Here is a 27,247-nt window from a genome sequence, read left to right on the forward strand (position 1 = left end):
TGGGTGGCGCAGTCGGTTAAGCGTCCGACTTCAGCCAGGTCACGATCTCACGGTCCGTGAGTTCGAGCCCCGCGTCAGGCTCTGGGCTGATGGCTCAGAGCCTGGAGCCTGTTTCCGATTCTGTGTCTCCCTCTCTCTCTGCCCCTCCCCCGTTCATGCTCTGTCTCTCTCTGTCCCAAAAATAAATAAATGTTGAAAAAAAAAATTAAAAAAAAAATCTGTGAATTATACGTACATACAGTATACATGCACACCGTACAGATAGGGACTTGTCAGGGGGCAGATCTCCAGGCATCTAATTCCACCAAAGACTCCATCTTTAGTTTGGGCAATGAAAAGAATTCCCCCAAATTATAGCTTGTGGAATGCTAGATTGGTCACAGTTTTGGGGGAAAGAAATCCGGAACCAAGTACCAAAAGTGTTAAAACTGGGTATGATCTCTGACTCCTGAAATTTTGCTTCTGGTAATTTATCCTACAGGAATAATCATGGATAGGATATGCACAAAGATTTACAAATATGGGTGTACCTCTCAGCATTATATATTATTTACAATGGTTTTTAAATTTTTTTTATGTTTATTTATATTTGAGAGAGAGAGAGCGAGCGAGCCTGTAAGCAGGGGAGGGCAGAGACAGAGACAGAATCTGAAGCAGGCTCCAGGCTCTGAGCTGTCAGCACAGAGCCTGATGTGGGGCTTGAACTCATGAGCTGTGAGGTTATGACCTGAGCCAAAGTCGGATGCTTAACTGACTGAGCCACTCAGGCACCCCTGTTTTTTGTTTTTGTTTTAAAGCAGAATTAAGTCAACATTCAACAATAACAGATTGGTTAAAAAAATTAATCTTTGTATGTATGTACCATATACTATATGCATAGCACCATACAAACTAATTATAGGAAATTTAATGACACAAAGCACTAACAAGTAAAAACGACACGTTACATATGACTATGTACATGTGGATCTCATATGTGCATATTTACGTAAACCAAGTAAAAGGCAGGAATTTACACTTCCAAGTAACGAAGAATAAAGTCATTATTAAATTTCCCTCATTTTACTTTCAAGTGGTTGAACAATTTTTTTTTTCTGCTTTAAACCTGTATTACTCTTTAAGAAGAAAACAGTTGTAATGAATTCTTTATTTTTTTTTATTTAAAAAAAATTTTTTTTCAATGTTTATTTATTTTTGGGACAGAGAGAGACAGAGCATGAACGGGGAGGGGCAGAGAGAGAGGGAGACACAGAATCGGAAACAGGCTCCAGGCTCTGAGCCATCAGCCCAGAGCCTGACGCGGGGCTCGAACTCACGGACCGCGAGATCGTGACCTGGCTGAAGTCGGACGCTTAACCGACTGCGCCACCCAGGCGCCCCCGGTAATGAATTCTTTAAATAAAACCCCTACTAAACCTAGGAGGCCGAGCTACCTGATTTCAATGCTACACCACAAAAACATCTTGGTCTGTCACTTTGATCTAGGTGATGGTCTCTGGGCCAATGCTAATTAGTGGTTTCCATGCACGCCCCATTAGACCCGTACACGTTTTGGGGGCAAAAGTCTGTCCCCTGTATCCGGCATCCCAGACGCCCTGTTTTGCACAGAGCTGATGCTCTACAGCAGGAAGCCCAGCCACTTGGCCTGATGAGTTTCCTGGCCATGCACATGGCACGAGACGACAACAGGCCATAGTCTGTCCAGGAGACCCGTCTTTGCTGCAGGGACCTCTACAATTAAATGACTCGTGAGGCCAATATGTTTCCTCAGAAGATACCTGAGTAATATAAATATCAGACAGCTGAAACACAAACACAGCTGGGATCCAACCAAATCAGATCACGTTCCCAAAACAGGAGAAGGTGAGTTGGAGACGTACCATCCAAAGCTGGTAGGGGGAGAGGGGGTCGGAACCCTAAACTTCATTTTCAAGCTCTTAGTTCAACCATCTCTCTCGCCAAACGCTCACGAGAATGGTGAAGCAGATTTCAAAACAGCGAGGTGTATGTTATCCACCTCTGGATTATTCTTAGAACAGGGGTCAGTGGAATGTTTCCTGAATGGGCCCAACAATAAGTATTACTAGTAAATGTTCTAGACTGTCTGGGCCAAGAGCAAGCAATGAGCAACTGTGCTGTCAGCAAAGAGCCCACTTAGGATCCTCTGGCCCGTTCTCTCTCTGCCCCTTCCCCCACTCACACGTTTCCTTTCAAAAATAAATAAAATAAATATTTTTTTAAAGGTTAGAAAAATTATTAAAAAAAATAAAACGATCTATCTATTTGGAAAGTAGCCAAAATTATTATTTCTAAGCTGAAAGTTAAAAAAAAAAATTTTTAATGTTTTTTAATGTTTACTTATATTTGAGAGAGAGAGAGAGAGAGAGAGAGAGAGAGAGAGAGAGAAAGAGAGACAGAGTGTGAGGTGGGGAGGGGCAGAGAGAGAGGGAGACACAGAATCCAAAGCAGGCTCCAGGTTCCAAGCTGTCAGCACAGAGCCTGATGCGGGGCTCGAACTCAGGAACCGTGAGATCATGACCTGAGCCAATATCAGATGCTTAACCAACTGAGCCACCTAGACGCCCCCAGGCTGAAGTAGTTTATAGAATGTTTAGCCTCTGAGTCTCTAAGCTAAAGTGGGGAGCGGGGGGGCAGGGGATACTATGACAAAGAAAAACGTGCTTTCGTCATTGAACGGATTCTTCAGTACCTCTGAGATCGGAGTCACCTGACACTCGGCCACACTAATTAGGTGTGATTCTATCTGCACATAAGAACATAGCCTGGGAAAAGGACCTCCAAGGTAACTTTGTGGGTGGCCATTCTGTGGTAACAAAGCAGTTCAAACTCCATGGGCTAATAGTAAAGGCATCAACCCATGTTTCTGATTCGGAGTTTGGAAATGTGAGTCTTAGTAATTCCGAGGGATTTTATTGCTAATTCCACATGCGTATGTGCTGTCCTTACTTCTAGTAAGGGCCTCCAAGTAGCAACTTCTTGGCCTCTATCTTCAACTTTGCAAATGGACCTGCGATTTCATCAACATGACTTAATTTTGATTCAACTTTTTGATTTTTTTGATTCAATTAGGATTATTACAGACACTTTTGTTTTTCAAAGCACACTGGAACCAACAAGGTAAAAAGAGCTCCACAACTTTCATTTTGGGGACCATGCAATATTTATGCAGGGGTATAGGGTAGAAAGAGCCCAAAGCCAGGATTCACACCCAGACAGACATGGGTGACTTAATACTGACTGGTTACCTTACATGTGAAATATTTTGAGGATTAGGTAGGAAATTAGGTATGCAAACTGCCTCATCATATCCAGTGGAGTCGTGGCTTAATGAAAGTTAGCTGTCTTACTTTTTAAATGAAAAATTAGTACTTACTCTATCATTGTAAGATAACTGATTTCTGAAAGTGAAAGGAAAAAAAAAAGTTTGCCCAAAGTAATGGCCATGTTTAAGTGACAGCCATGAAAACTCTGGTCAGCTCAGTTGTCCAAATCAGGTGACGGTGAACCTACCTGTGGCAGATAAAAATATTTGGAGAAATATACGTCCCAGTGCCAGGAATCTGGGGCAAATCAGACCAGATGAAATTCGAGATATTAGCTCAAATACAGTGAAAAGTGAATGAATTGCTCATGCAATTTACTTGATTCTGGAGTTACACCTTTGGTTGCTGGTTGTAAAAGTATGTCTGTGTGTGTGTGTGTGTGTGTGTGTGTGTGTGTGTGTGCGCGCGCTTGCGTGCATATGAGAGAGAGAGAGAGAGACAGAGAGAGAAAGAGAGAGAGAGAATGAGAGAGAGACAGACGTAAAGACAAGACAAAGAGATAGAGGGGTAGAGGGAGACAGAGAAAGGGAGAGGCATGGATGTCCCAGTATCCTCTCTCTGGTAATTTAGCATTTCTAGAGACCTTGAATTCCTTTGACTCTTAGCATTTGCACCGTGCCAGTGAAGGTGGTCAGCTGAGATGCCATAGATGTGCTTCCCCTGCCAAGATAAAATCTAATGAACTCTCCATTCCCCTATAGACAGGTTATTTTTTTCTCAGTAAAGACACAGGCAGCGGCTGCAGGGTGATCTAAACCACACTGGGCACCGAGAAGACAGACATCACATACTCCTCCCCTAGACGCCCAGCCGAGCTCAGTGCCTGCACGCGGGCAGCCTGTCACGAAATGTCAAACAGACACCGAATTCACAATGGTAAAAAGGGACAAACTGCAGGTCTCGTGGGATATAAAAATATAGAAAACATATAAAAATATTTCCTAAAGACTTGGAACTAATATATTCCGTGCTGGTGGCTCCCGAGCCCTCTCCAAGGTGAGAACATTTCCAGAGAAGCTTCCTTTAAGATACTCAGCTAGAGTAAATGACTGGCGAGCCTCGCAGGGGTCCAAGCTGGTGGTCACCCCAAGGCTTGGAACCACTGCTTTATTCCTGAAATCAGTGCTCCTTGGCCAGGAGAGAAAGGATGTCAGAATCTCTGGGGAGCTTTCAAATGTAGGGTGGGGGGAGGTGGTTCTGGGAAGCCTCTACCGAACTGGGGGTGGGGTGCAGGGGATGGTAGGCAGGCATGCAAGTTTTTTGAAAGCTCTCTCATAATTCTGTGCACCCCCTGAATGCCACTTCCTGCCCAGAATGACTGCTGTCAGCTTCTTCATCCCAGTCTCCCCGCCGTGACCCGGTGACAGGGTCGTACTCTGCGTATTTGTAGCTGAGGAAAGCAAGGTGCAGTGAGGAGCCCAGGCTGACCTGGTGTATGGTTCATATTCATACACAAGGGCCGCTTCCCTTTTTACTACCTTGAATTCGCGTGCGCCCCAACATGAGTCACATCCTGATGAATAGCACTCCACCCGATACCTTACAGGCAAGCGCACTATCTCCCTGAGTAACGTAGGAACCCACAAGGGTGCCACAAGGGGCCCATCCTCACGGATAACGCTACATTCACCTAGGCTCAAAGAACCTAGTAGTAGATCCTCCATAGAATATTCTTTGATGGTGATTTTATTATTTATTTATTTTTTTTTTTAAATTTTTTTTTCAACGTTTATTTATTTTTGGGAGAGAGAGAGACAGAGCATGAACGGGGGAGGGGCAGAGAGAGAGAGAGAGACACAGAATCGGAAACAGGCTCCAGGCTCTGAGCCATCAGCCCAGAGCCCGACGCGGGGCTCGAACTCACGGACCGCGAGATTGTGACCTGGCTGAAGTCGGACGCTTAACCGACTGCGCCACCCAGGCGCCTCTTTGATGGTGATTTTAAACAAAACCTACGGACTAAAAGACAAACCATCATATACTAACCTCAGGGAACTTACTTAGAGCTTCCGGCGACTCATTTTCCTTGACTGGGAAGATGCATATAGTAATAATAATTACAACCTCACAGGATTGTGAATAAAGAATGAAGCAATGCACATCAACAGGCTGGCACAGAGTCAGGGAGGGTCCAAGAAATATTAACTGTTGTTGTTTTTATTTTGGGACATTTGTGATTTGTCCTACGTACGACTAAATATCCTTTGCCTGACGTCAACCTCAGGAGGGGGGTTAAAGCTAGGCAGAGCCTGAGTTTCTGTACCCCAAAATGGAGCTCTTCAAAGGCATGTCAAAGGTGGGTGTGAGACATCTCACTGTCTACGCTCTGGAGGGACATGAGAAAAGAGCCATCACGAGGTCACCATTTCCCCAGAGGGGAAACAGCCCGCTCATTTAGAAATTTGCTCTTCTGCACAAGTGTGAATGCAGACACTGATAGTCTTTGAGTTCCTCTGGTTCCGGAAGGAAGGCCTGGGCACCCGAGTCAGAGACATTACAGACCTGGTGAGGATTCCAGTCACTGTCAAAGATGACCACGGTATCAGCTGCCTGAAGGTTCAAGCCCAGGCCGCCAGCTCTGGTGCTCAGCAAGAAGATGAAATACTGGGACCCGGGTTCGTTGAATTTCTTCAGCAGAGCGGCGCGGTCCTCAGACTTGGTGGTGCCTGTAGGTACAAGAAAAGTAAATTTGCCAATTAACTCCTGTCTGAAAATGGCACGGTTCGAGACAGAAAGGCTGGCCTCCTTGAGAAATAGACTCCTCTGGCATTGGTGAGGTAATCCCCTGAGGTTTTTGTGCTTTTTGGGAGAGGAAGTTTGAACATTTTGCAATTAAAAAAGAGAGAGAGAGTGAGACAGAGAGACATTTCTCAAATCAAGGAAGGAATACTGTCTACTACCCACTGTTTCAAAATGCTCGGTTTAAATAAGCACTTATGACTGTACCTTTGCAGATTGTACAACTTTCTCATGTTAACCCAAACCTTTGTGAAACATCTGCTGGATTTATTTCTGTGCTTTAAAACAACAAATAATTTGGGGCGCCTGGGTGGCGCAGTCGGTTAAGCGTCCGACTTCAGCCAGGTCACGATCTCGCGGTCCGTGAGTTCGAGCCCCGCGTCAGGCTCTGGGCTGATGGCTCAGAGGCTGGAGCCTGTTTCCGATTCTGTGTCTCCCTCTCTCTCTGCCCCATCCCCGTTCATGCTCTGTCTCTCTCTGTTCCAAAAATAAATAAACGTTGAAAAAAAAATTAAAAAAAAAAAACAAATAATTTTATTTATTTGTTTATTCATTCATTCATTCATTCATTCATTTATTTAGAGAGGGAGAGAATGAGTGGGGGAGGGGCAGAGAGAGAGAGAGAGAGGGAGGGAGAGAGGGAATCCCAAGCAGGCTCCACACTGTTGGCACAGAGCCTCAGGCAGAGCTCGAACTCACAAACTGTGAGATCATGATCTGAGCTGAACCAAGAGTCGGCTGCTTAACCTACTGAGCCACCCAGGTGCCTCAAACACACCAAATAATATTATAAAATACACCTACATACACACACACACACACACACACACACACACACACACACACACGCCTGCACGTGCCTACAAAGATTATCATAACGGTTTAAAGCAATTTTGCCGATGGGTATCAGACCAAGTAGATGTTTATGCCAAGAGGGTGGAAACAAAAGGGAAATTGATTTCCACTGCATTTTACCATTTCGATTGCTCCTGAGCATGATCTGGCTGCTTAAAACCTGAAATGTGAATGGAATATTTTTATCCTGGTTAGCAAGACTTGAAGCCACAGTAATCCCATATATATAAACATATACCTACACACACACACACACACACACACACACACACACACACACACAGAAGCTCTCCGTCTGTTTCTTGTGTGGACATTCTGCTTGTTGAGTTCAAAGGGTGGTAACCTAAAACCTAACAGACCATCATGCGACTCACCCACTGATGGGTGGCCCCAAGGTACCTGAAAGGACTCCAAAGACCTTGAATTAAGCTCAGCACACCAAACCCCAGGGGGTGGTGCTCACTTTTAGAGCAGGAAGTCACCCATACCTGCTCCCAAACCAGCCACTCAATCACATACTGGGCATTTGTAATGTATTTACCGAGAAAGCACAACTGCAGAGTTTTGAAAAAGGCCTTAGGCTGTTGGGAAATATGGGAAAACTATATATACATGTTACACGATAGCCCCTAAACGTCTGCTATGCAAATATTATTTCTACATGGTGTTCTTTTTTTAAGGTTGAAAATACACCAGCAATTTATTTCAGAGGATTAAAACAGTTAAGTGGTGACAGCTAATGAAATCTAATTACTATGAGGGTCAGATTCCCAAACATGGAGGGGATCTATTATTCATATTAATAAAAATTGTAAGTACCCTCCCGAGGAGGGGGAAAAATGCCAATTCCCCACATATAGCAAATGGGGATCAGAAACCAGGGGCTTTGGGGGTTCTCTTCATTAAATGAAGCAATGTTCTTTGGAGCTCATTTTGCTTCCTAAGTTAGATTTCAAGTTTAGCCACCTGGTCAAATCCTGCAACAAGAAATGGTAAGAGTCTGAATCTGGGGGGAGGTGCACTAAATGTGCTTTGCTGAGTGAGGTTTCCAATACGTGGGGCTCTTCTTTTCTTTTCAGAACTGGCTTTCTGAGATCATAGTGACCTATTTGTTCAGGATGCTAACGGAAGATGTGTTCTGTGCTATCACGAAACCTTTTCACTATATCATCTTTCCAGTTGCAGTAATTAAAAAAAAATACTCACAGGGAGTCATGGTTCATACATTTACCCTATGCCTTGAACCAAACAGAAAGCTACAGAAACCAAAAAAAAAAAAAAAAAAAAAAAGAGTTCTAAAGTAAGGAAAAGAAAGAACGCCTAGAGACAATGAAGTCTGTCTTCTGACAGCACAGAGCCTGACGGGGGGCTCGAACTCATGAACTAAGAGATCATGACCTGAGCTGAAGTCAAATGCCTAACAGTCTGAGCCACCCAGGAGTCTCAGAAGTTCAGTTTTAAATCCACTGAAAAATAATCAGCTAATGACCACATGTGTTAAGATAGGAATAAAACTAATTAGTGGAGATAGTTACTTGGGATGAAATAACCCTAAATACAAAATAAAGCACTGAAAAACAAAAGAAATACCAAAACTATTTGGTCAAAGGAGTTTTTGGACCCTACCCCAGATACCTCAAGCAAAGAGAATGACTATATATACATACATGTGTATATATATATATATATATATATATATATATATATATATATGATGTGGATTCAAACTATAAAATCATAGGGAACCTGACAAATTTTTCAAGCCAGACAAAACTCTGATTAAATCACTTTTCGTGCAAAGCTAGGACATGTCTAATGACAAGGTTCAGGATTTGCTGGATTACCATTCCCATTAGTCAAAGGTTCTCCAAGTCAAGATCTTGGCTGGTCCTCAGCAGTCCTTGGGGTATTTGCTCTGGGAGGTTCAGATACTCCGTCAGGGTTTATCCGCAGGCACGTAAGCGCTCCTCGCAGGTGGCACAGGATTTGACGTGCTCGGGATGAGTGTCAGCCCCATGTTCTTTTGGACTTTTGACACAGAACACAACCCAGACCATAAATTAATAGCAAGGGCAGTTGTGTTGCGAGTTGCAGAACGAGCCAGGAGGATTAGGCTGCCAGGCTTTCATGATTCCTAATTTTAACTGCGTTTCATGTGCCTTGGGAGAATTTTGTCTTCTGGGATGTAACTTCACCACTTGCTCTCACTGAAAAATCATTTCCAGTGAAAACAACGACTATAACGGAGTAGTAGCCAAATCTGTTCATGTAGCCATCATCTTTGCAGGAAAAAAAATCTGTTTCGCTGTCATCGAATGATTCCCCCTCCGCGCCACCCCCCCCCCCCGCCCCAGGTCAAAAACCTGAGACATCAGACGCAGCAGTGAAAATCTGAAGTCATTTTAACAAACGGGCTAAGGGGCGGGTGGTGGGAGGGTGGATGTACTTGGAAGTGGGTATATTGATTGTTTGCCCATCGATTCTCTCCAACTCCAGAAACAAATGGCGGCTGTTTCTTGTGGGTGGGAGCCTGTACAATCCTTCTCAATTCCATCTGCAACATTTTACGGAGACTGTTTACTTGTCTCCTCCAACCTCACGGTAAGGGCGTTGGTCGCGGGAACAGTGAGCGGCTCCATTCAGCTTGCATCTCGTTCCGATTAATCACCTTACAATTTTCTGAGTGAGTTCCAAACCACTCGCTAAAAAAGGCTGTCGCCAGGAAAGCAGCCTGCGTTTGAAGAGATGGGGTGCACCTCACTGGGTCTGCTAAACCTGATGCTGAACTAATTTGGAATCAGACAGATCTAAGACAGAACCTGGTTTTGCCCTCGGCTCCTTTCCGTAAACCTCTGTTTTCCCATCTGTGAAATGGGAATCGTAGTCACACCTCGGTAAAAGGGAATGAAAACAGCTTGCTTGCCTGAGAAAATTAAATTAATAACGCACGCGAAGTGCTTTGCCTGGTATCCCACATGAAGTAGGCGTTCTGTGAACCTTACCTTTTAGGACTATTATTAATAGCGATAAGGTCAGCAACCAACAGCAACGGAGGAAAGGCACTCCCTCAAGCTGGCAAGAACATGGGAGAGAGATTTGTTTCAAGGAAAAAGCACTTCTTGCCAGTTTCACAGACGGGAGCATTCCAAGGCCACACAGCAGAGGCTCTAAACAAAAAGCCACAAAGTAGCAAATGGCAGCTGGGTGGGACACCAGGGCTGGGCTGCCCCCCACCCGAGCAGCAAGGAAGGCACGGAAGGCACGCTTATCCTTCAAATGAGTGCTGACCTTGCCCCTCACAGAGAGGGAAGAAGAATCAGGTCAAAGGAGGAGACACAGTGCAGGAGTCGTGCCAAAAGAGAGACTGTGGATGACAGAACTGTATCACGAACTGTGTTCAAAAGGAACACTTACTTAGCCATGCATCGGTCTGCGGTGACTTGGGAAGGGAGATGTGAAAACACCCTGAAAAATCAGGTCTGGGGTCACCTGCGTGGGTCAGCTGGCTAAGCGTCTGACTTCCGCCCAGGTCATGATCTCACAGTTCGTGAGTTCGAGCCCCACATCAGGCTCTGGGCTGACAGCTCAGAGCCTGGAGCCTGCTTCCGATTCTGTGTCTCCCTCTCTCTCTGCCCCTCCCCTGCTTGCTCTCTGTCTCTCTCTCTCTATGTCAAAAATAAATAAAAACATTTAAAAAAAAGGCGGGGAGACAAAACCTTTTAATGGAACATAAACTTTTAAACTTCCTGTCTAACAATAACTTGAAGATTGCACTAGCTAAAAACTGCTATTAGAAATACTGTACTACTCTATATCCAGGATTCCATACCATCCTGGCTGTAAATTAGCTCCTGTTCCTACAAACCACTCTTCAAAAGTATTATCCCACACCACCATATGAGGAATTTTAGTATCTTTCATCTTTAAAAGCTTAGGGCTGATAGCAAAATCCTAACAGCAATTTAGGAAATGTCTCCAAATTCTTATTTCCTCCCATTCGTGTTTTCTTACTAATTTCTTAGAACTTTGCCTACCAGGTAAATCAGGCAAATATTTTGCACATAGTCTGCAAAATCTAGGACACAACGGGGCCATATGTCTTCAGGTAGCATGTAGATATGTTCTACTTAGAAAAAGAAAGAAGCTTTTATTTTTTTAAAAAAGAAGCTTGAATGATAATTCAGTATCACCTTAAATGAACAATTAGAGTGTTACTGAAGAAAGGAGACACAGCCCTTAATCTCGTTAAAAAAAATCCTCAACAGGTGGCTTAGCCTGGGTGCCTAAGTCAGTTAAGCTACTGACTCTTGCTTTCGGCTCAGGTCACGATCTCACTGTCATGAGATTGAGCCCTGTGTCGGGCTCTGCACTGACAGCGTGGAGCCTGCTTGGGATTCTCTCTCTCCCTCGCTCTCTGCCCCTCCCCCCTCCAAAAAAAAGTAAGTAAACTTAAAAAAAAAAAAAAAGCCTCAACAGAAGAAGTTAAAGGTTTATCAGAACATTCGTACAAGTGTGTAGATAACACTCAATCCTAAAGGCAGAGACGAATTTTAAATTTTAATTTAGCTTCGTTTAGTTTAATGGTGGTACTGATAAAATGCCTCCAAGTTCACTTGCATTATTGGCTTGTCTGGGGGATAAACAGCTGTGCAAATGATTTCAGCGTATTTTTTAAAAGCCGGAGGAAATAAAAACTGTCTCTGGCAAAGCCGCACCTCACCCCGCTAGTTAATTCTTCAACGACTTCACTCCTCCTGTTGGGGCGGAACTGGATCTAAGTGCCCGTCACCCCTGCGCTCTCCAGGGCGTGGCTTCCGAGCCTCACCCCTCGGGCACTCACCGTCAAGGCGAAGGTAGAGGAAGTTCCGAAAAGCAAAGTAATCCTCCATGATGGTCATGAGCGAGGTCATCTGGCAGAAAAGCAGCACGCGGTGATTAGTAGCTCGCAGTTTGGGCAGAATACGATCAAGAAGCTCAAACTTTCCTGAGGCCCGATACAGCTCAGCCCTGAACCCAAAAAGGCAAAACAAGAAGACAGTATTACTTCTGTCTTCTTGAAGGATCCAGTATCGCTCTCGCTTTCAGGCACTGCCTTGTGCGTAGTGAACGTTCATTAAAATAACTGTGGAATGAATGAATGAATGAATGAATGACTATCCACTCCAGGGTGATGGGGGTATGTAAATGGAAAAAGAAAATGTTTCTATACAAAACCCATAAAGAGTACATTATAGATGCCAGGTATGATGGCAGATTCTGGAAAGAAATGGAAATCGTTTCATGTTCTGATTCTTTCACTCTGTGTGTGTGTGTGTGTGTGTGTGTGTGTGTGTGTGTCTCATTTCTCCCTCCCTCTTTCCCTCTCTGTTACACACACGCGTACACGAATATGTTGTATTTCCTTACGCTGCTACTGAGCAAGCACATAATTATTAATTCAGGGCACGTAAGATTCATCCAAATATTTATTGAGCACCTACTACCAGCCAGGCACAACGCTCGGCATGTGTACGGGGATGAGAAAATAGAAACCCTGCCTTCAAAATGGCTAATTGCACATTGTGATAAGTGCTGAAAAGAAAAATAGCAAGTTGCTATGAGACAATGCATAGCAACACGTGACGTCTTTAAATTAGAGCAGAGTTTGGCCAATTTCGGCCCTGGCCTGCTGCCTGTTTTCGTAAATAGAGTTTTGCTGGAATGCAGCCAGGCTCACTCATTTCTATTTTGTCTACGGCTGCTTTCATGCCACTATGGGCAAGGTTGAGCTAGAGACTTTTTGACCCACAAAGGTAAAAAATATTTGACATCTGGCCCTTTACAGAAAAAAAAAAAAAATTGCCAGCCTCTGATGCAGAGGGTCAGAGGTGTGACCTTGCTGAAGAGAGAACGGTTTAGCTAAAACCTCAGATAATCAGCAAAAAGGCAGCCAGGTGAAGAATGGCGGCTTGGGAACGGAGAGGAAGAGATTCCAGAAAGAGGGAAGCGTATGTGCAAAGGTCCTGTTGGAGTAAAGGAGGCTGGTGAGTCTGAGGAACGGAACACAAGCGTCAGGAGAATTCTGGAGATGAGGGCCGAGAGGCAGCAGGAGGGAGTGGGGACAGGTGCCGCAGGGTGTGTTAGCTTTTAGTGCAACGGGAAGCCCCTGACGGGTTTTAAACAGGGGACTGGCGACATCTGCCACACCCTTCTACAAGGTCACCATGCACACTGTGGAAGGACAGACTGGGAAGGGGACAAGAGGCCTGGCTTGCACAGAAGTTCATATCAAAAACAGGACAGGAGATTTACCTCTGTCAGGGTGTTAATGACCTAAACCAGGGCCTTTCCTCCACCGTAATAAACTACTTGTCTTTTGTCAACAGGCATGTGTTAAATTATTAAAACGTAATCGTAGGGCTGACGTGGCTGGGAACACCGGTCAGTGCACCTGCAGTCTACACTGAAGCGTATCGTCTGGCAGCTGATCCTGTGACACAGTGCGTGTCGTCTCTAACAGACACATTTTCAAGTGTACGTCTTCCCAACATCCACCTTCCCGCCCCGACATCTCCTGCGGCCATGTTTTTAGTAAGCAACCTGGCCAGTCCCGTGATGGTGGCAGGAGGGACCACAGCCAGGGGAAAGGGAAGCAAACAGGAGTGGGAGAGCCTAGAGGCACTGGTTCTGGATGGGTCCCAACCTCTGGTGCTTAGCCCAGGGACACCATCTGCCTTTGGGATCCCAGAATGGCCCCTACATCCTCATGATCAATGTTCCCCGGGGCAAAACAGAGACTATCTGTTAATGCGAGGTTCTTTTTTGTTGTTGTAAGGCATGGCTCTCTTCAATGTCTGCTGCTAGGAAAAAAAAAACCCAAAAAACCAAAAACAAAAAACCCAAAACAAACGTTTCTCATACGGGCCATACTTTGACAAACTACTGTAACGTCATCCATATTTATAGCAGATGAGACCTTTCCTCTCACGCACGTCCAGGTTAAGTGTCAACTTGAAATTTAATATGATAAGTTCTCTTTTCGGCTCAAGCTACACCACCGGTTATAAGTCACAATGTTTGAAGCTTCCACAACAATTTTTAGGACATGAGCATACCGTTAAGTCTATTAAATGAGATCTATGTCCTTTGAATAGCCACATGCTTAAGGCATGGAGTAATTTATGCCAGGGAAATAAAAGAGAATGCTGATGTTATCTCACCTCTGCTGAGGTGAGAGAGGACTGAGGAGGAGAACAGTACGTACGTGTGTGAGAGGAAACACTACGGGAGGGAAAAGTTTAGGTATGACTAACTACTTTTTGGAAGAAAAATAAATTTTAAGATTTACCCATTGATGACCCCGTTTGAATAGCCCAGGTGTTCAGCAAAGGATTCCTTTAAAAAAGAGAGGAGGAAAACAATGATTAAAAAAACAAACAAACAAAAAAAAACCCCAGACATGTAAATCATTAACTTAATAATGACTCTTGTAGTGAGGTCGTTCTATTTATTTCTAGAGTATAGTTAAACAAAATAACAAATAGGAAAATACTTGTTAGACGATGAACCAGAAACCCCGTATCTTTGAATTCGGAGTTTTGTTCTGCCACGAACGTGTCCTGGGAGTTTCTGCGAAGCTCCAGAATCTCATACTGAGATGACAGAATTAGTTTACTTATCAAACAGTGATTAAGTGTCCACTGACCCAGGTTTGAGCCAGGCAGGTACGGGGGACGCAGAAAGAACTGAGTATCTATCCCGAAGGAGTTAGGTCTAGACTAGAGGAAAAGCCTAATATAAGCAAATCAGGATCAGACGTACACATGTGTATACTGCAAAGATATTTAACAGGTGCACTGTATCATAAATCTGAGTTTACTGACATCCTAAAAGCCTCCCATACTGTGCTTTTCTTCCCTCTGTTACAGATAAGGCCCTAAATGGACACTGTTCCCTCAGGCGCCTGGCTTCCATTTTCAAAACAAAGTTTTTTAGATTTAAAGAATGGTGGAATGTTACATCGAATTTTGAAATGCTTAATCACATAATTCCCTCCTCGCTGATCCTGCAGAAGAAATAAATGACTGTTCTCCATGTGATGTTTCCATTCCTGCTTTATGGAGAGGGAGACCATCTGTGGGGAAAGGAAGCATATCACACCTTCACATTAGCCACCAGCTGTCACCCTTCTCTGCTTCCTTTCCTTCTCCGACCCACGGAGCTTCTCCTCCAAGGGGATCAGATCTTCCCCTTTGGGCTCTCCTCTCGAATACCCTCATCGCCTGTGGTGGGCTCAGCCCCTCAGGATGCTGCCCCGCTGGCAAGATCAACACCGATGGACAACGGCCAAAGATCCCGCTCTGACTCCAGGAACCACGTGGGCCTGCCCACTCCACACGCAGCCACTCCCGGCTAGATTTTTGGGTTCTGTCCCTATCTCCAAGAGACGTAAAAACCACAGAGATGGTACGTGTCGGTGCATGGTGGCAAGTTGAGGAATTAGCAGCATTTTAAAAATGCTGTTTTTGGGGTACCTGGGTGGCTCAGTTGCTTAAGCGTCCGACTTCAGCTTGGGTCATGATCTCGAGGTTCGTGGGTTCAAGCTCCGCCATCAGGCTCTCTGCCGTCAGCGCAGAGCCCGCTTCGGACTCTCTGTCCCCCTCTCTTGCTGCACACCCCCTCTCCAAAACTAAACATTTAAAAAAAAGTGCCGTTTGTCATTTCCCTGGTTTGCAGGTGCTCCGGGGAAACAGTGAGCCCACAAGAGAGGCTGGACTTCCGGTATGATTTTGTAAGAACAAAGGTTGTGGGGCAAACAATACAAAGACAAAGGCAAAATGCGTGTACTGACTCTGGGTTGTATGGGTGCTATGTTTGCCAAAACCGTGAGTCTCCTTTCCAGGAAGATGCTTCTGAAAGTTTTTGTGATTAAAAAAAAAATGTAAATCAGACTCTGTCTCTCTACTGAGTGCTATTTACAATGTAAAGGGGCGCCTGAATGGCTCAGCTGGTTGAACTTCTGACTCTTGATCTCGGCTCAGGTCATGATCTCGAGGTTCATGGGATCGAGCCCCGCATTGGGCTCGGGGCTGACAGTGCAGAGCCTGCTTGGGATCCTCTCTCTCCGCCCCTCCCCTGCTCGTGCTCTGTCTGTCTGTCTCTCTCTCTCTCTCTCTCTCAAAATAAATAAATAAATACTTTTTTTAAAAAAATGTAAATATGCAAGTATTGGAGGGCATGTTGCTTAAACTTAGCTCCTTTGATGATCTTCTCCCTCAGGTTCTCCGGACGGAGAAGCTTGAGGGAGGAAGACGTCATCCCCCTTCCTGACATGACCTCCCATGTTTCAAAGGCTAATTTTTGCATGAGAACCAAAATGAAATTAGGTTGACACTTAACTTTCCTAACTTGTAAGCCCTCAAACCCCTCTATGCATAGGAATAAATATGTGAAAATTGTTTTGCGGGCAAAATGGGTGGGTGATGGGTTAGCCTGACATGACCCCAAGTCATTTTCATCATGAAGACATTTTATTGGCTCCCCACGCCCCCCCCCCAGTCACAAACCAACGTAAATCCAACACGAATTCGTTGCTACCTTTGATCTGTTTAATATATATTGTCAATTTACAAGATGCTTCCGATCTTATTTTTTCTTTGAAGTTTAGCCTCTGCCAGTCCCTATAATCAATCTGTCACCATGAGATGACAGGTCAAGCACAGTGAAGTTTGCAGATGCTGAGAGATTTTCACCAGGTCACACAACAAAGCAGCCTGGGACGTGCCCTCACGCCCCATGGTGCACCCACTGGATGCTCCTTCACTCTGTGTCTAAATAGCTGTACCTTGACGGTGAGATCTTTTTCCTTCTTCTTTTTGTTTTTTGGGTGGGTTTTTTGTTTTTTTGTTTTTGTTTTTGTTTTTGTTTTTGTTTTTTTTAGTATTGTTGCAGCTGCCATTTTACTGGGATCCAGAACTTGTTAGCCTATAGCTACTCTGCCCCATGAACAGTGGTGACAGCAGTTATCAGGATGCCTGGGACAGGTTTCTAGGACAGGCACAGAATGTGCGATGAATACTCTTATCTGACAAGCGTGGTTACCAAAAAGAAGGGAGAAGAAAAACGAACCGTCAAAGTCAAGACGATTTGAAAGTCAGGAGTATGGCAACTCGACTTTTATACTGTAATTATGAAATTTCTCATTTGCCAGAACCTTCGACTTATTTCCTTTTTTAACGAACGGGGGCAGGCGCTGGAGGCCTGCGGTGGCTTGTGCCCTGGAGCACCTGCTCACGTGCCGTGGACAGCAGGCATTGCCCTGGTGTGTAACTGCCACAAGGACCATACGCATCAGCAGCAACGCTGAAAAATGGGAGACTGTAGTTTGTCTCCTTTTCCTTCCTGCTCGGGTCAATTGTTCCCACTGGGGTGAAGTTCTGTCAATTTAGGAAACTTATTTGCACGCAGTGAACAGGGAGGGAAATGTCCTCGCCCCTAAAAATAGCTCAGTGAGACCAGAGCGTCAGGATAAAAGCCGGGATTTACACTGTCGTGATAGGAGCCAGAAAGGGGGAAAAGAAAAAAAAAAAAAAAAAAAAAAGCAGATCGAAGCAACAGACCAAAGTCAGCGTCTTTTACAAAGAACGTTTCGAGAACGTCTTCCTCTTCAACAGGTATAAATACGTTATTTTAGTATTTTTTTCACAGCATCCTTCTGAGGAAGCTGGCTGTATTCATCATTACCTTCAATTTCGCAGCTCCTACCATAACAAGGCAATTCACAGCACTTACCCAAACCCACATAATGAGCCAGAGCTTACAATATTTTCTCACTACTTTAAACCCTTGGTTATAAAATTCCAGCTGCTCAAGTGCTTGGTGCCAGTGAGAATCCATAACCAGAAAATCCGTGTTTGTTAATTCTGCCTGTCGAGCCATCAGAACATACGTCTGCAACCTCCATGCGTATTTTAACCCTCTTTCTTCCCTCTGTCGTTCCTTCCTTCTTTCCTCCCTTCCTGCCTTCCTTCTTTCCTACCTGCCTTTTTGTAAGAGTCGTTTTCACAGGACAGTGCGATCGGGATCAAACTCAACACAGAGCAGAACAGGGACTCACCTCGATGTGCTGGAACATATACGGGTGGTTGCAGATTTTCCTCAACTGCATAATAGTGTTCATAAGTGTCTTGGCACCTCCTTTCCCCTAAGGACGAGGGGAATAAAGACAGAACAAATGATTAATCGATCAGATACTCCCTGTTTTAAAAAGTAAGCTTTTATAGAAAGGGCCATAGGGTCTTCTAAGTAACCTATGCGTCTTGGGGTCCAAAGCTCCTGTTACACAGCTGTTCCCGAGTGACATAAAACATCTCCCTTGGGACTAACTTGTCCTACGGGAGGGAATTCTGTCGAGACGATGGCTTTGCGACCTGTCTATTCCCCAGAAGCCTGGAGAGAGAAGACAGACCAGATGCCCGGGGAGCGGCACCGGATTTTAAAACCTTCTAAGATGCCACCCCACGCTTAGGCAGAATATAGTCCCTGCAGAAGTGACATGAGCAGAGCTGAAAACTATTTTGGTGAGAGGAACACACTCTGTTCTCCATGCCCCAGTGCAATTTGCGATTGAAGAGGTTAAGAGACTTCCTTCGGCTACAACAAGAGCTAGAGAAAAGGCCCCAAAGTGTGCTTTAACAAATCAGCATTGGCAGGGACGCGTCCCGGGAGTATGTGATGTCACGGCCGTGAGAAGACGCACAATGACACCTTGAGTTGCACTATTTTCTGTGATGTACCTTCTTATCTTTCTCGGAACCATCTGTGAGGAGGATCCCTTTGGCTTGCATATGGCGATAGAGAATCTTCTGCAGGGCTGACATGTCACACTTGATCACATATTCAACCTGGGCGAGAAGAAACAGCAAGTAGGTAAGAGGAGGGAGAAGGTGCCCGTGCTCAGAAGGCTGTTGAGGCGTGGTGGCAGGTGTACTCTCTGGAGCCCTGCAGGTGCCTCTGTTTCCCCTTCTTGGATTCACAGAGTGCAGGGCGGGATGGGGGTGGTGGGGGGGACCACGGTCATCACTCCTAAAGATATGATTACAATGGAGGGACCTTCCAAAGGTTGTAGGTAACTGAGGCTAGGGTCATGTTTTCTGAAAATTCTTGACTTGTTCTATATTTGAGAAAAGGGGGGGGGCTTGCAAAATGTTCAAATTCAAAAATGTCCCATACAGAGTTTTTTCTTAGTATTTCTTCTGCTTCCTGGCTACACCCTCTCTCATATGAACAGAAAAACAGCGACTGGCCAATATCCCAAGACTTTCTGTTAATCATTTTTTTAATGGTCATACATAGCGACCCCAGTACTGGTCCAAAAGTGAGATTTGTAATAGCCCTAGGTTGACTACCATTAATCTCTGCTTTTCAGAGATGAGAGAATACTACCTGTGAGGACAGCAGGTGGGCAGGAGGGGGGGGGGGTTGCGGAGAGGAATTAATCCAAAACTGGATGCAACTTTACGACCTTCTACAGAGAGCAAAGCCTCCTGTGCCTCCAGTTGGACTACTGCAAAAAATCCAATTTAAAACAGTTGGAGGGAATTCACGTGCCCTTGGCTTAACACGCACCTGCAATACTTCTAGCACGTTCTTAATGCATAAAATCTGCCTTGATTATTTCTTAGTATTATTTTTTTATTAAAAAAAATCCCCAGAATACAAATGTGCAATTTTCATAATAAACGTCACATAAATGCCTAGAAATCTGCAGAATGTGATTAAAAGTCAATCAGCAAGCTGCCTAATGTTTAATAAACTGATTAAAAACGATCAGGTTATTTTCAGCTCTGAGGGCCAGGGCGAGGAGGTCACAGATGAAGAGAAGTTGAATATTCATTCAGTTGTTGCGTCAGAAGGCACCTTTGTCAGCCCAGATAGAGCGGCAATTAACAGCCCTCTGCCACCTGTTTTGATGCGCCGACTAAGACTGGAGAAAGGCTAGCGTCTTTGCAGAAAAGTTAAGAAAAGCAAGCAACCTACCATATGCTTTTCGTTTGGAATGACCTTCTTGGCCAGAGAGGAAAAACCAAAATTTCAGGTTCATAAATTGAAATTCAAGTTCAAGTTTCATAAATAAGAATGGACTTACAACAGGCTCTCTGTTGCAGATACCTGACCCTGTACTGTTTTCACAGCACGTCGACTTTTTCAAGAGCTGTTCGCTGTCGGTGAAATTCGATCATGGTGAAGAGCAGTATTAGACAAGTTCAGACCGCAACAAGTTAGAAGCATAAAAATGCACCAAGGGCTAATATCACCGAGCTCTTCCTGTGGACCCGGCCCTGTGCAAAGGGCGTTCTGCGCCTTCACTTATTTCACAATACGAGAGCTCAGGAGAGGGTTAGATGTTGTGTCTGCATTTTATACAGAACCTGAGCATCAGAAAAGTTGACAGTCTGGTTCAAAATGACAAGGGTATTTAATGGTAGAGTTAGGACTGGAGACAGAGGTCACTCTTTCCAGCTCTATGCTAAGGATGACCGAGGCCATCCAAGGCTACTCTGCCAGAAGGGATGGCCACCGCTTGCTTGAAAGCAAGGGAGCAGCAGATACAGATATAGGGACAGATCCCTTAACTCCCTTCCCACCAGTCAGCTACTGCTAAGCACTGGAGGGGAGGGACTTTGGGAAGCGGGAGGCACATATGATGACACCATGCAGACAGGGAAACCAAATACTCCTGCAGCATTCAGGTCAGCAGAGAAGTGAGCCCATCCCAAGGATCCAACAGCTGCTCTAAGAAGGGGAAGTCTCCCTCACCCTCCTCCCCTGCACCCTTAGGGGGTACCTAAGAGCAGAAGCTGCTCTGATACACATGATCAAAATCACGGTCATAAGCTTCACAACTGTATTTGACGTTTGCTCCCTGTACCTGCTCAGACAACTCCAAGCTGTTTTGTTTGACTTTATACTCTTCTCTAGGCCTGGGGTTGGGGTGGGGGGGTTACTCTTAGTGCCTCGTTTCTAAAAAATCTTATTCTACCTTAAGGGTTTTAAAAAGTATCTTCCCAGTGGTGCCTGGGTGGCTCAGTCGGTTAAGCGTCTCTCAGTTTCAGCTTGGGTCATGATCTCGTGGTTCGTGGGTTTGAGCCCTGCCTCTGGCTCTGCAGCAGGGAGTGTGGAGCCTGCTTGGGATTCTCTCTCTCTCTCTCTCTCTCTCTCTCTCTCTCTCTTTCTATCTATCCCTCTCCTCCTCATGCTGTCTCTCTCAAAATAAGTAACTTAAATATATATATGTATAGGCATATATATATATATATATCTCAAATATATATATGTATAGGTGTGTGTACACACACCTATACATGTATATCTCTTCCCCAATTACCGTATCTATCAGAGTCAATTTCCCCTTTCATTTCCCTCAAAGAAGTAGTTATTAAGCTCTTCTTTTTTATTAAAAAAAGGTTTGTTTTTAACGTGTATTCATTTTTGAGAGACAGACAAAACAGAGCGTGAGCTGGGGAGGGGCAGAGAGAGAGGGAGACACAGAATCCAAATCAGGCTCCAGGCTCCGAGCTGTCAGCACAAAGCCTGATGCGGCACTTGAACTCACTGGCCACGTTATCATGACCTGAGCCAAAGTCAGATGCTTAACTGACTGAGCCGCCCAGGCACCCCAACTATTAAACTTTTTTGAAGGCATCCCCTTCTCAGGTAGACATACGAGAGCACATCTTCCCAACACATGCCCATGTATTTGCTTATGAATTATATGTAGGCACTAGCTTTAATATCTGAAGACACACATGGCTCTTAGGGCATAGTCATCAATGTTAAGGGCAGCTAATTTATTTCAAGGGTCCAATTTGACGACATCTAATTTTTTTTTGGCCGATTGCAGCCCAATTACCCTATGATGTGGTTAATAAAAACTCACACCAGGAGCAAGAGAGGCCGGACTGCCTTTTTCTTACTGTTGACTTACGCTCATGCTCTTCTTCTTGCTTTCAACCCGCAGTCCTTTGTGGAATCTTTTTAAGTCCTTTGTCCATTATGGGGCCAGGAGTGTTGCGCTAGTTAAAATCAGACCATCCTACATCCTCTGATCTGGGTACAGGGAACTCAGCATAGCCTCACAAGAGGCAAGAAGTGCAGAAGCCGGGCTGTGAGGGTCGGTGGGCTGCCAGATGCCCGGGTAGTGGGGTTTCCCCTCACACTCCCCCTGGGGATGACCTACCCGATCCAACCCAGGCACGTGACTCATTTCTCCCGTGCACACCGCATGGGTACCCATTCCAGTCTGTATGCTAAATGTCAACAAAGCTTAATTTTTAAAAATATTTTTAATGTTTATTTATTCTTGGGTTATATTAACTTTTAAAAATAAAAAAAACATTAAGCTTTTTTTTTAATTTTTTTTTTTAATTTTTTTTTTCAACGTTTATTTATTTTTGGGACAGAGAGAGACAGAGCATGAACGGGGGAGGGGCAGAGAGAGAGGGAGACACAGAATCGGAAACAGGCTCCAGGCTCTGAGCCATCAGCCCAGAGCCCGACGCGGGGCTTGAACTCACGGACCGTGAGATCGTGACCTGGCTGAAGTCAGACACTTAACCGACTGCGCCACCCAGGCGCCCTAAAAAATTAAGCTTTGTTAGGATGCCTGGGTGGCTCAGTTGGTTAAGCGTCCGACTTTGGCTCAGGTCATGATCTCGCGGTTTGTGGGTTCGAGCCCCACGTTAAGCTCTTTTCTGATGGGTTGGACCTGGAACCTGCTTCAGATTCTGTGTCTCCCTTTCTCTCTGCCCTTCCCCTGATTGCTCGCTAAGAATAAACATTTTTTTAAAAAGTTAATATAAATGGAAGTTCTAAAACCTTCTTTCCATACCCCAATGGACTGCCAGTACGCACCCCTGCCCAAACACACTCCCTGAAGTGCCTGCTCTGGAGACCTCTGCCCTGGAGTGCTTGAATGCCTGCATTACTCATCCACATGGGCTGGATGATGTTGCCTTTCATGGTCATGTCCTTGTTCAAGGTGAGTAGACCTCGTCTCCACACCATGTCTGACCTCTCACACCATGTCTGTTTCTGGTGTGGCTCCCACATCTTCTAGCCCAGCCATACACACAGCAGGCAGGCAATGAGGGCTATGTGTTGAGAAAAGGGCAGCCTGAACGATTATTAAGTAGACACAGAGACCAAGAGGAACCAAGTGAAAGAAGTTTCTATGATGCTCATGCCCCTTAAACTGCCGGGTCCGAGCGATGTGATGGCACCTGATTATGGCATGAACGCAGAAGTTCCTTGAGATATGCCGGTGCTGCAGGAATGAAATCTGTGCCTCTTTAATAGGGAGAATCCCCCCAACAAGTGAGATTGGCGAGGGCCACTGGGGCTATTTTTGTTCATGTGTGAAAGTGAGGTACTGAGCTACACTCAGAATAATTGTCTCCTAAGAATTCTTATGTTAGTAAATGACCAAACTGGTCCCTACAAGGAGCCACATCAGGTGACTGTACTGGCCCAGAGTCTGCTCCACACAACCCCATAAAAGTTTTCAAGCTTTAGCCATAGTTTCCTCCTGAATACTACTCTTCACTTTCAACTTCCCTCCCGAAAGGATATGTTACTGGCACAAGCAATGTAGACTATGTTGTGTGACATATTACCACTTTCTGAACTGAGGTTTCCAAACAATAACATTAAATATTTGCAAGTCTCAAGTTCTGGAATCTGTGGTGTGAGAGCCCCGAAGTAATGATTAATCACATCAAGCACTCCACGGATTTATATAAGGAAGATACAAGTTGCCCATCTAAGGGAAGCCTGTTTGTGGTTTTACACAGATGACATCAAAATCAGGATCGATTTTGGGTAGGTCAGCCTCTAGTCAACCTCAGGCATTGTACACATATTTGAGCATATTTAGACATCAGTATGTACACAGCCGATTGCAAGTAGAGTTGCTTCTTGATTATATGAATTAACAAAGTGGAGAGTCAGCATAGACGACCCCAAACGGGGGCTAAATCGCAAAATCAATTTTTATTTAGTTTACGTTAGGTTTTACATACATCCTTTTGTATGAACTGCCTTTCTTTCCTGAGTGGAAGGAATGGATTTCATGTGACAAATTGGTGGTGGTGTTGGAGGCACTGGGGGGACAGTACATCCCCCCTGCTCATTAGATGTATCGCTAGACTTATTACATTATTAAATACTCATGGATTAAAACAAATTTTTATTAAAAACTCACCTACTCGAGCTAATTTTTCTATGAAACAGGGCTGCACATCCCAAAATTCTGGCCCTTAGATGCCTGTTTTAGTTTCATCAGAGGGAGTACAGGTTCCTGAGCCTACTCCAGCTACACTAGACAGAATTACTGTTTAATACATATGGAATATATTTTGTATTTTGAAGAGTTTTTCTGTTTTAAAACTCAACGATAAGAAACTATCCAATAAAAAAAAAACAGGCAAGAGATTTGAGCACCATTTCATCAAAGAAGGTATATGGAGGCCAAATACGCCATGAAAAGATGCCCAACATCAGTGGAAAATGGAGAAATGCAAATTTATGACAAGGTACCAGTGCACCCCTGTTGAAATGGCCAAAAAGGTCAAGAAAGCTGATGACACTCAAAGAGTACTGACGAGAATGTGGAGGAAACGCCCAGCTCAGACACTGCTGGTGCAACTGCAAAATGGTTCAGGAAGCTTAGAAAACAAGTCAGTTTAGAGAACTTCCTGTAAAGCTATGTGTACATTTACCACAGGACCCAGCAATCCCACTGGAGTGAGATGAAAAGCTATGTTCACGCAGAAACCCGTGCACAGTGTTTATAGCAGGTGGATCCACAATCATCAAAAACCAGAAACAACCCAACTGTCCCCTCAAATAAATGGACAGACACCCCACGGTGCACCACAGACCAGAAAGCTACTCAACAATACAAATGAGGCAACCATTGATACAGGCAACAACTTGGATGGAGCTCAAACACACTGTACTGAGTGAAAGAATCCAGATGCAGAAGGTCTGATGAGACACGATGACTGATTCTATCCACGTGACAGTCTGGAAAAGGCAAAGCTATACGGATGGAAAACAGATCAGGGGTCGCACGAGGCTAACGGTCCCAGAGAGGATTTGGCTAAAAACAAGCAGCGCCAGGGGATCTGGGCGGGGCTGGGGGGGACTGGGAGGTAGAAACATTCTGTATTTTGACTGTGGGTACGGTTAACAGGATTATGCATTTGTCGAAGCCCACAGAGCTGTATACCCGAGAGACTAGATTTTATCATATGTAAAGTTAGAAATAAAATGAAAAAACACTTTCCTAACTGGTTGCGTTTCATGAGAGCATTTGAGAATTCTTACTATGGAATATGTAGCCTTTTCCTACCATCAGCCATAATTCCTATCCAGTTCTTTATACAGGTTGAGAAAGACATACACGTTGTTTGTGGTGTCTGATTTATCACACCTGTAATAGGTATATATAATACATACACGTGTGTGTACATTTCATCCTCTGTATGTTTACACATATCACATCTGTAATACGCATATGTAAAATACAAGTGTATGTAATACATATACATCTATGTTTATGTATGTGATACCATCTATATGTTGGCATATATTATACCTGTGATATGTATATGTAATATATACACTATGTATGTAATATACACACGTGTCTATGTATATGATACCATCTATATGTTGGTATATGATATATTACACCTATAATATGTGTGTGTAATATATACACATATGCGTGCAATAAACATGCATATATATGTAATACACACGTGTGTGTAATAAATATACATATATGTATATGTATATGACACCATTTCTATCTTGGTGTATGCTATATTACACCTGTAATATGTATATGTAATATAAACACACATGTATGTAACACACGTGTGTGTGTGTGTGTGTGTGTGTGTGTGTGTGTGTGTGTGTGTGTGTATACACCATCTGTAAGCAGATGGGGGCAGAAGGAAGCTCCTTATCGCCCCAGGATGCCACTTTAATGGCCAACCAACTTCCCTCAGGTAAAAAAGCCTAACAAGACAAAAAAAGAAGAGAAGGAACACAGGCCAAACCACATCAACAGCTACACGCACAAGCAGTGTGATTAGCTCCCTACTCACCTGGAAAGGTTTATGGGCACAGAATGGGGGAGGGCCCCAGAAAGGGCAAGGAGGAGCGGAAGGTGACAAAGAACTTGAGGTGAACACAAAGGAGAACTTCAAGTCAGCAGCAGACAGAGCAACACGTGTAGACAGTAAGGAACATGGCAGCAGCAACTGTCACCGGTCCAGGGTGTATCGCATGCCAGGCTGAGACTTAGAAGTGCCACCTCCATGAATCCTCTCAACGACTGTAGGAAGGCAGGTATTATTTATTTTCCAGTTCACTGAGAGGAGCACTGAGACTCACTGGATTAACTGACCAACGCCACACGGTTAGTAAGAGACAGGCAGTGGGGGACCCATGTCCGCTCCGGCAGGCAGGGCCCGTTATTCCTACTCCACGAGCTGCCTCCACAAAAGGCAGCTTATCCACAGATAATATACCACATACAGGGCATGTACCATACCTCAAATAATACTCTGGGTATTAAAGAATATAAAGTGTAGTTTATGCAGAAGACATGCTCTCGAAAATCGAATCCTCATTTTTTTTAAGTTTATCCATACTCAGGAAGCTCTCTTGTGAAAGGAACAGTGAAAAAAAGTAGTTTAGTAAAGCAAAGAATTCCTCTGTGACACAAACTGATCACCCCATAACCCTTACTCTGGGCAAGCTGGGAGTTTTATATAATGGGTTTTCTTTTCTTTTTAATGTTTATTTACTTATTTTTAGAGCGAGAGGGAGAGAGAGAGAGGGAGACAGAGAGAGACAAAGAGAATGCACATGTAGGGGAGAGGGGCAAAGGGAGAGAGAGAAAGAATATGAAGCAGCCTCCATGCTCAGTGCAGAGCCCAGCACAGGGCTCGATCCCACAGCCGTGAGATCATGACCTGAGCCGAACAAGAGTTGGATGCTTAACTGAGTGAGCCACCCAGGCGCCTTATATAATGGATTTTCTTAAAACAGGGCATACTTCCAGCTTGTGATGTGTTCTTTTTTAAGATTTTTTAAATAAGTTTATTTATTTATTTTGGGAGACAGAGAGCGAGCGGAGGAGGGGCAGAAGAGAGGGAAACAGAGAATCCCAATGTCAGTGCAGAGCCCAGTGTGGGGCTCGAACCCACAAACTGTGAGATCATGACCTGAGCTGAAGTTGGATGCTCCACCGACTG

The 27,247-nt window shown here is 44.5% G+C and overlaps 1 protein-coding gene across 7 annotated transcripts in view; it reads right to left on the reverse strand.

Annotated features, from left to right (window-relative positions):
• Positions 1 to 27,247, reverse strand: part of SMARCA2 (SWI/SNF related, matrix associated, actin dependent regulator of chromatin, subfamily a, member 2) — a 181,508-nt gene that overhangs the window by 79,013 nt on the left and 75,248 nt on the right. For all 7 annotated transcript variants that reach the window (XM_045043019.1, XM_045043015.1, XM_045043017.1 and 4 more), the window contains exons 20-24: positions 18,713 to 18,820; positions 18,034 to 18,120; positions 14,266 to 14,312; positions 11,779 to 11,945; positions 5,847 to 6,010 (exon numbers count right to left, since the gene is read on the reverse strand). In XM_045043019.1, coding sequence (XP_044898954.1) covers positions 5,847 to 6,010; positions 11,779 to 11,945; positions 14,266 to 14,312; positions 18,034 to 18,120; positions 18,713 to 18,820 — 573 coding nt within the window. The remainder of the gene's footprint in view (positions 1 to 5,846; positions 6,011 to 11,778; positions 11,946 to 14,265; positions 14,313 to 18,033; positions 18,121 to 18,712; positions 18,821 to 27,247) is intronic.

This window comes from Felis catus, chromosome D4 (genome assembly GCF_018350175.1).
Source record: "Felis catus isolate Fca126 chromosome D4, F.catus_Fca126_mat1.0, whole genome shotgun sequence".
Lineage (NCBI taxonomy): Eukaryota > Metazoa > Chordata > Mammalia > Carnivora > Felidae > Felis > Felis catus.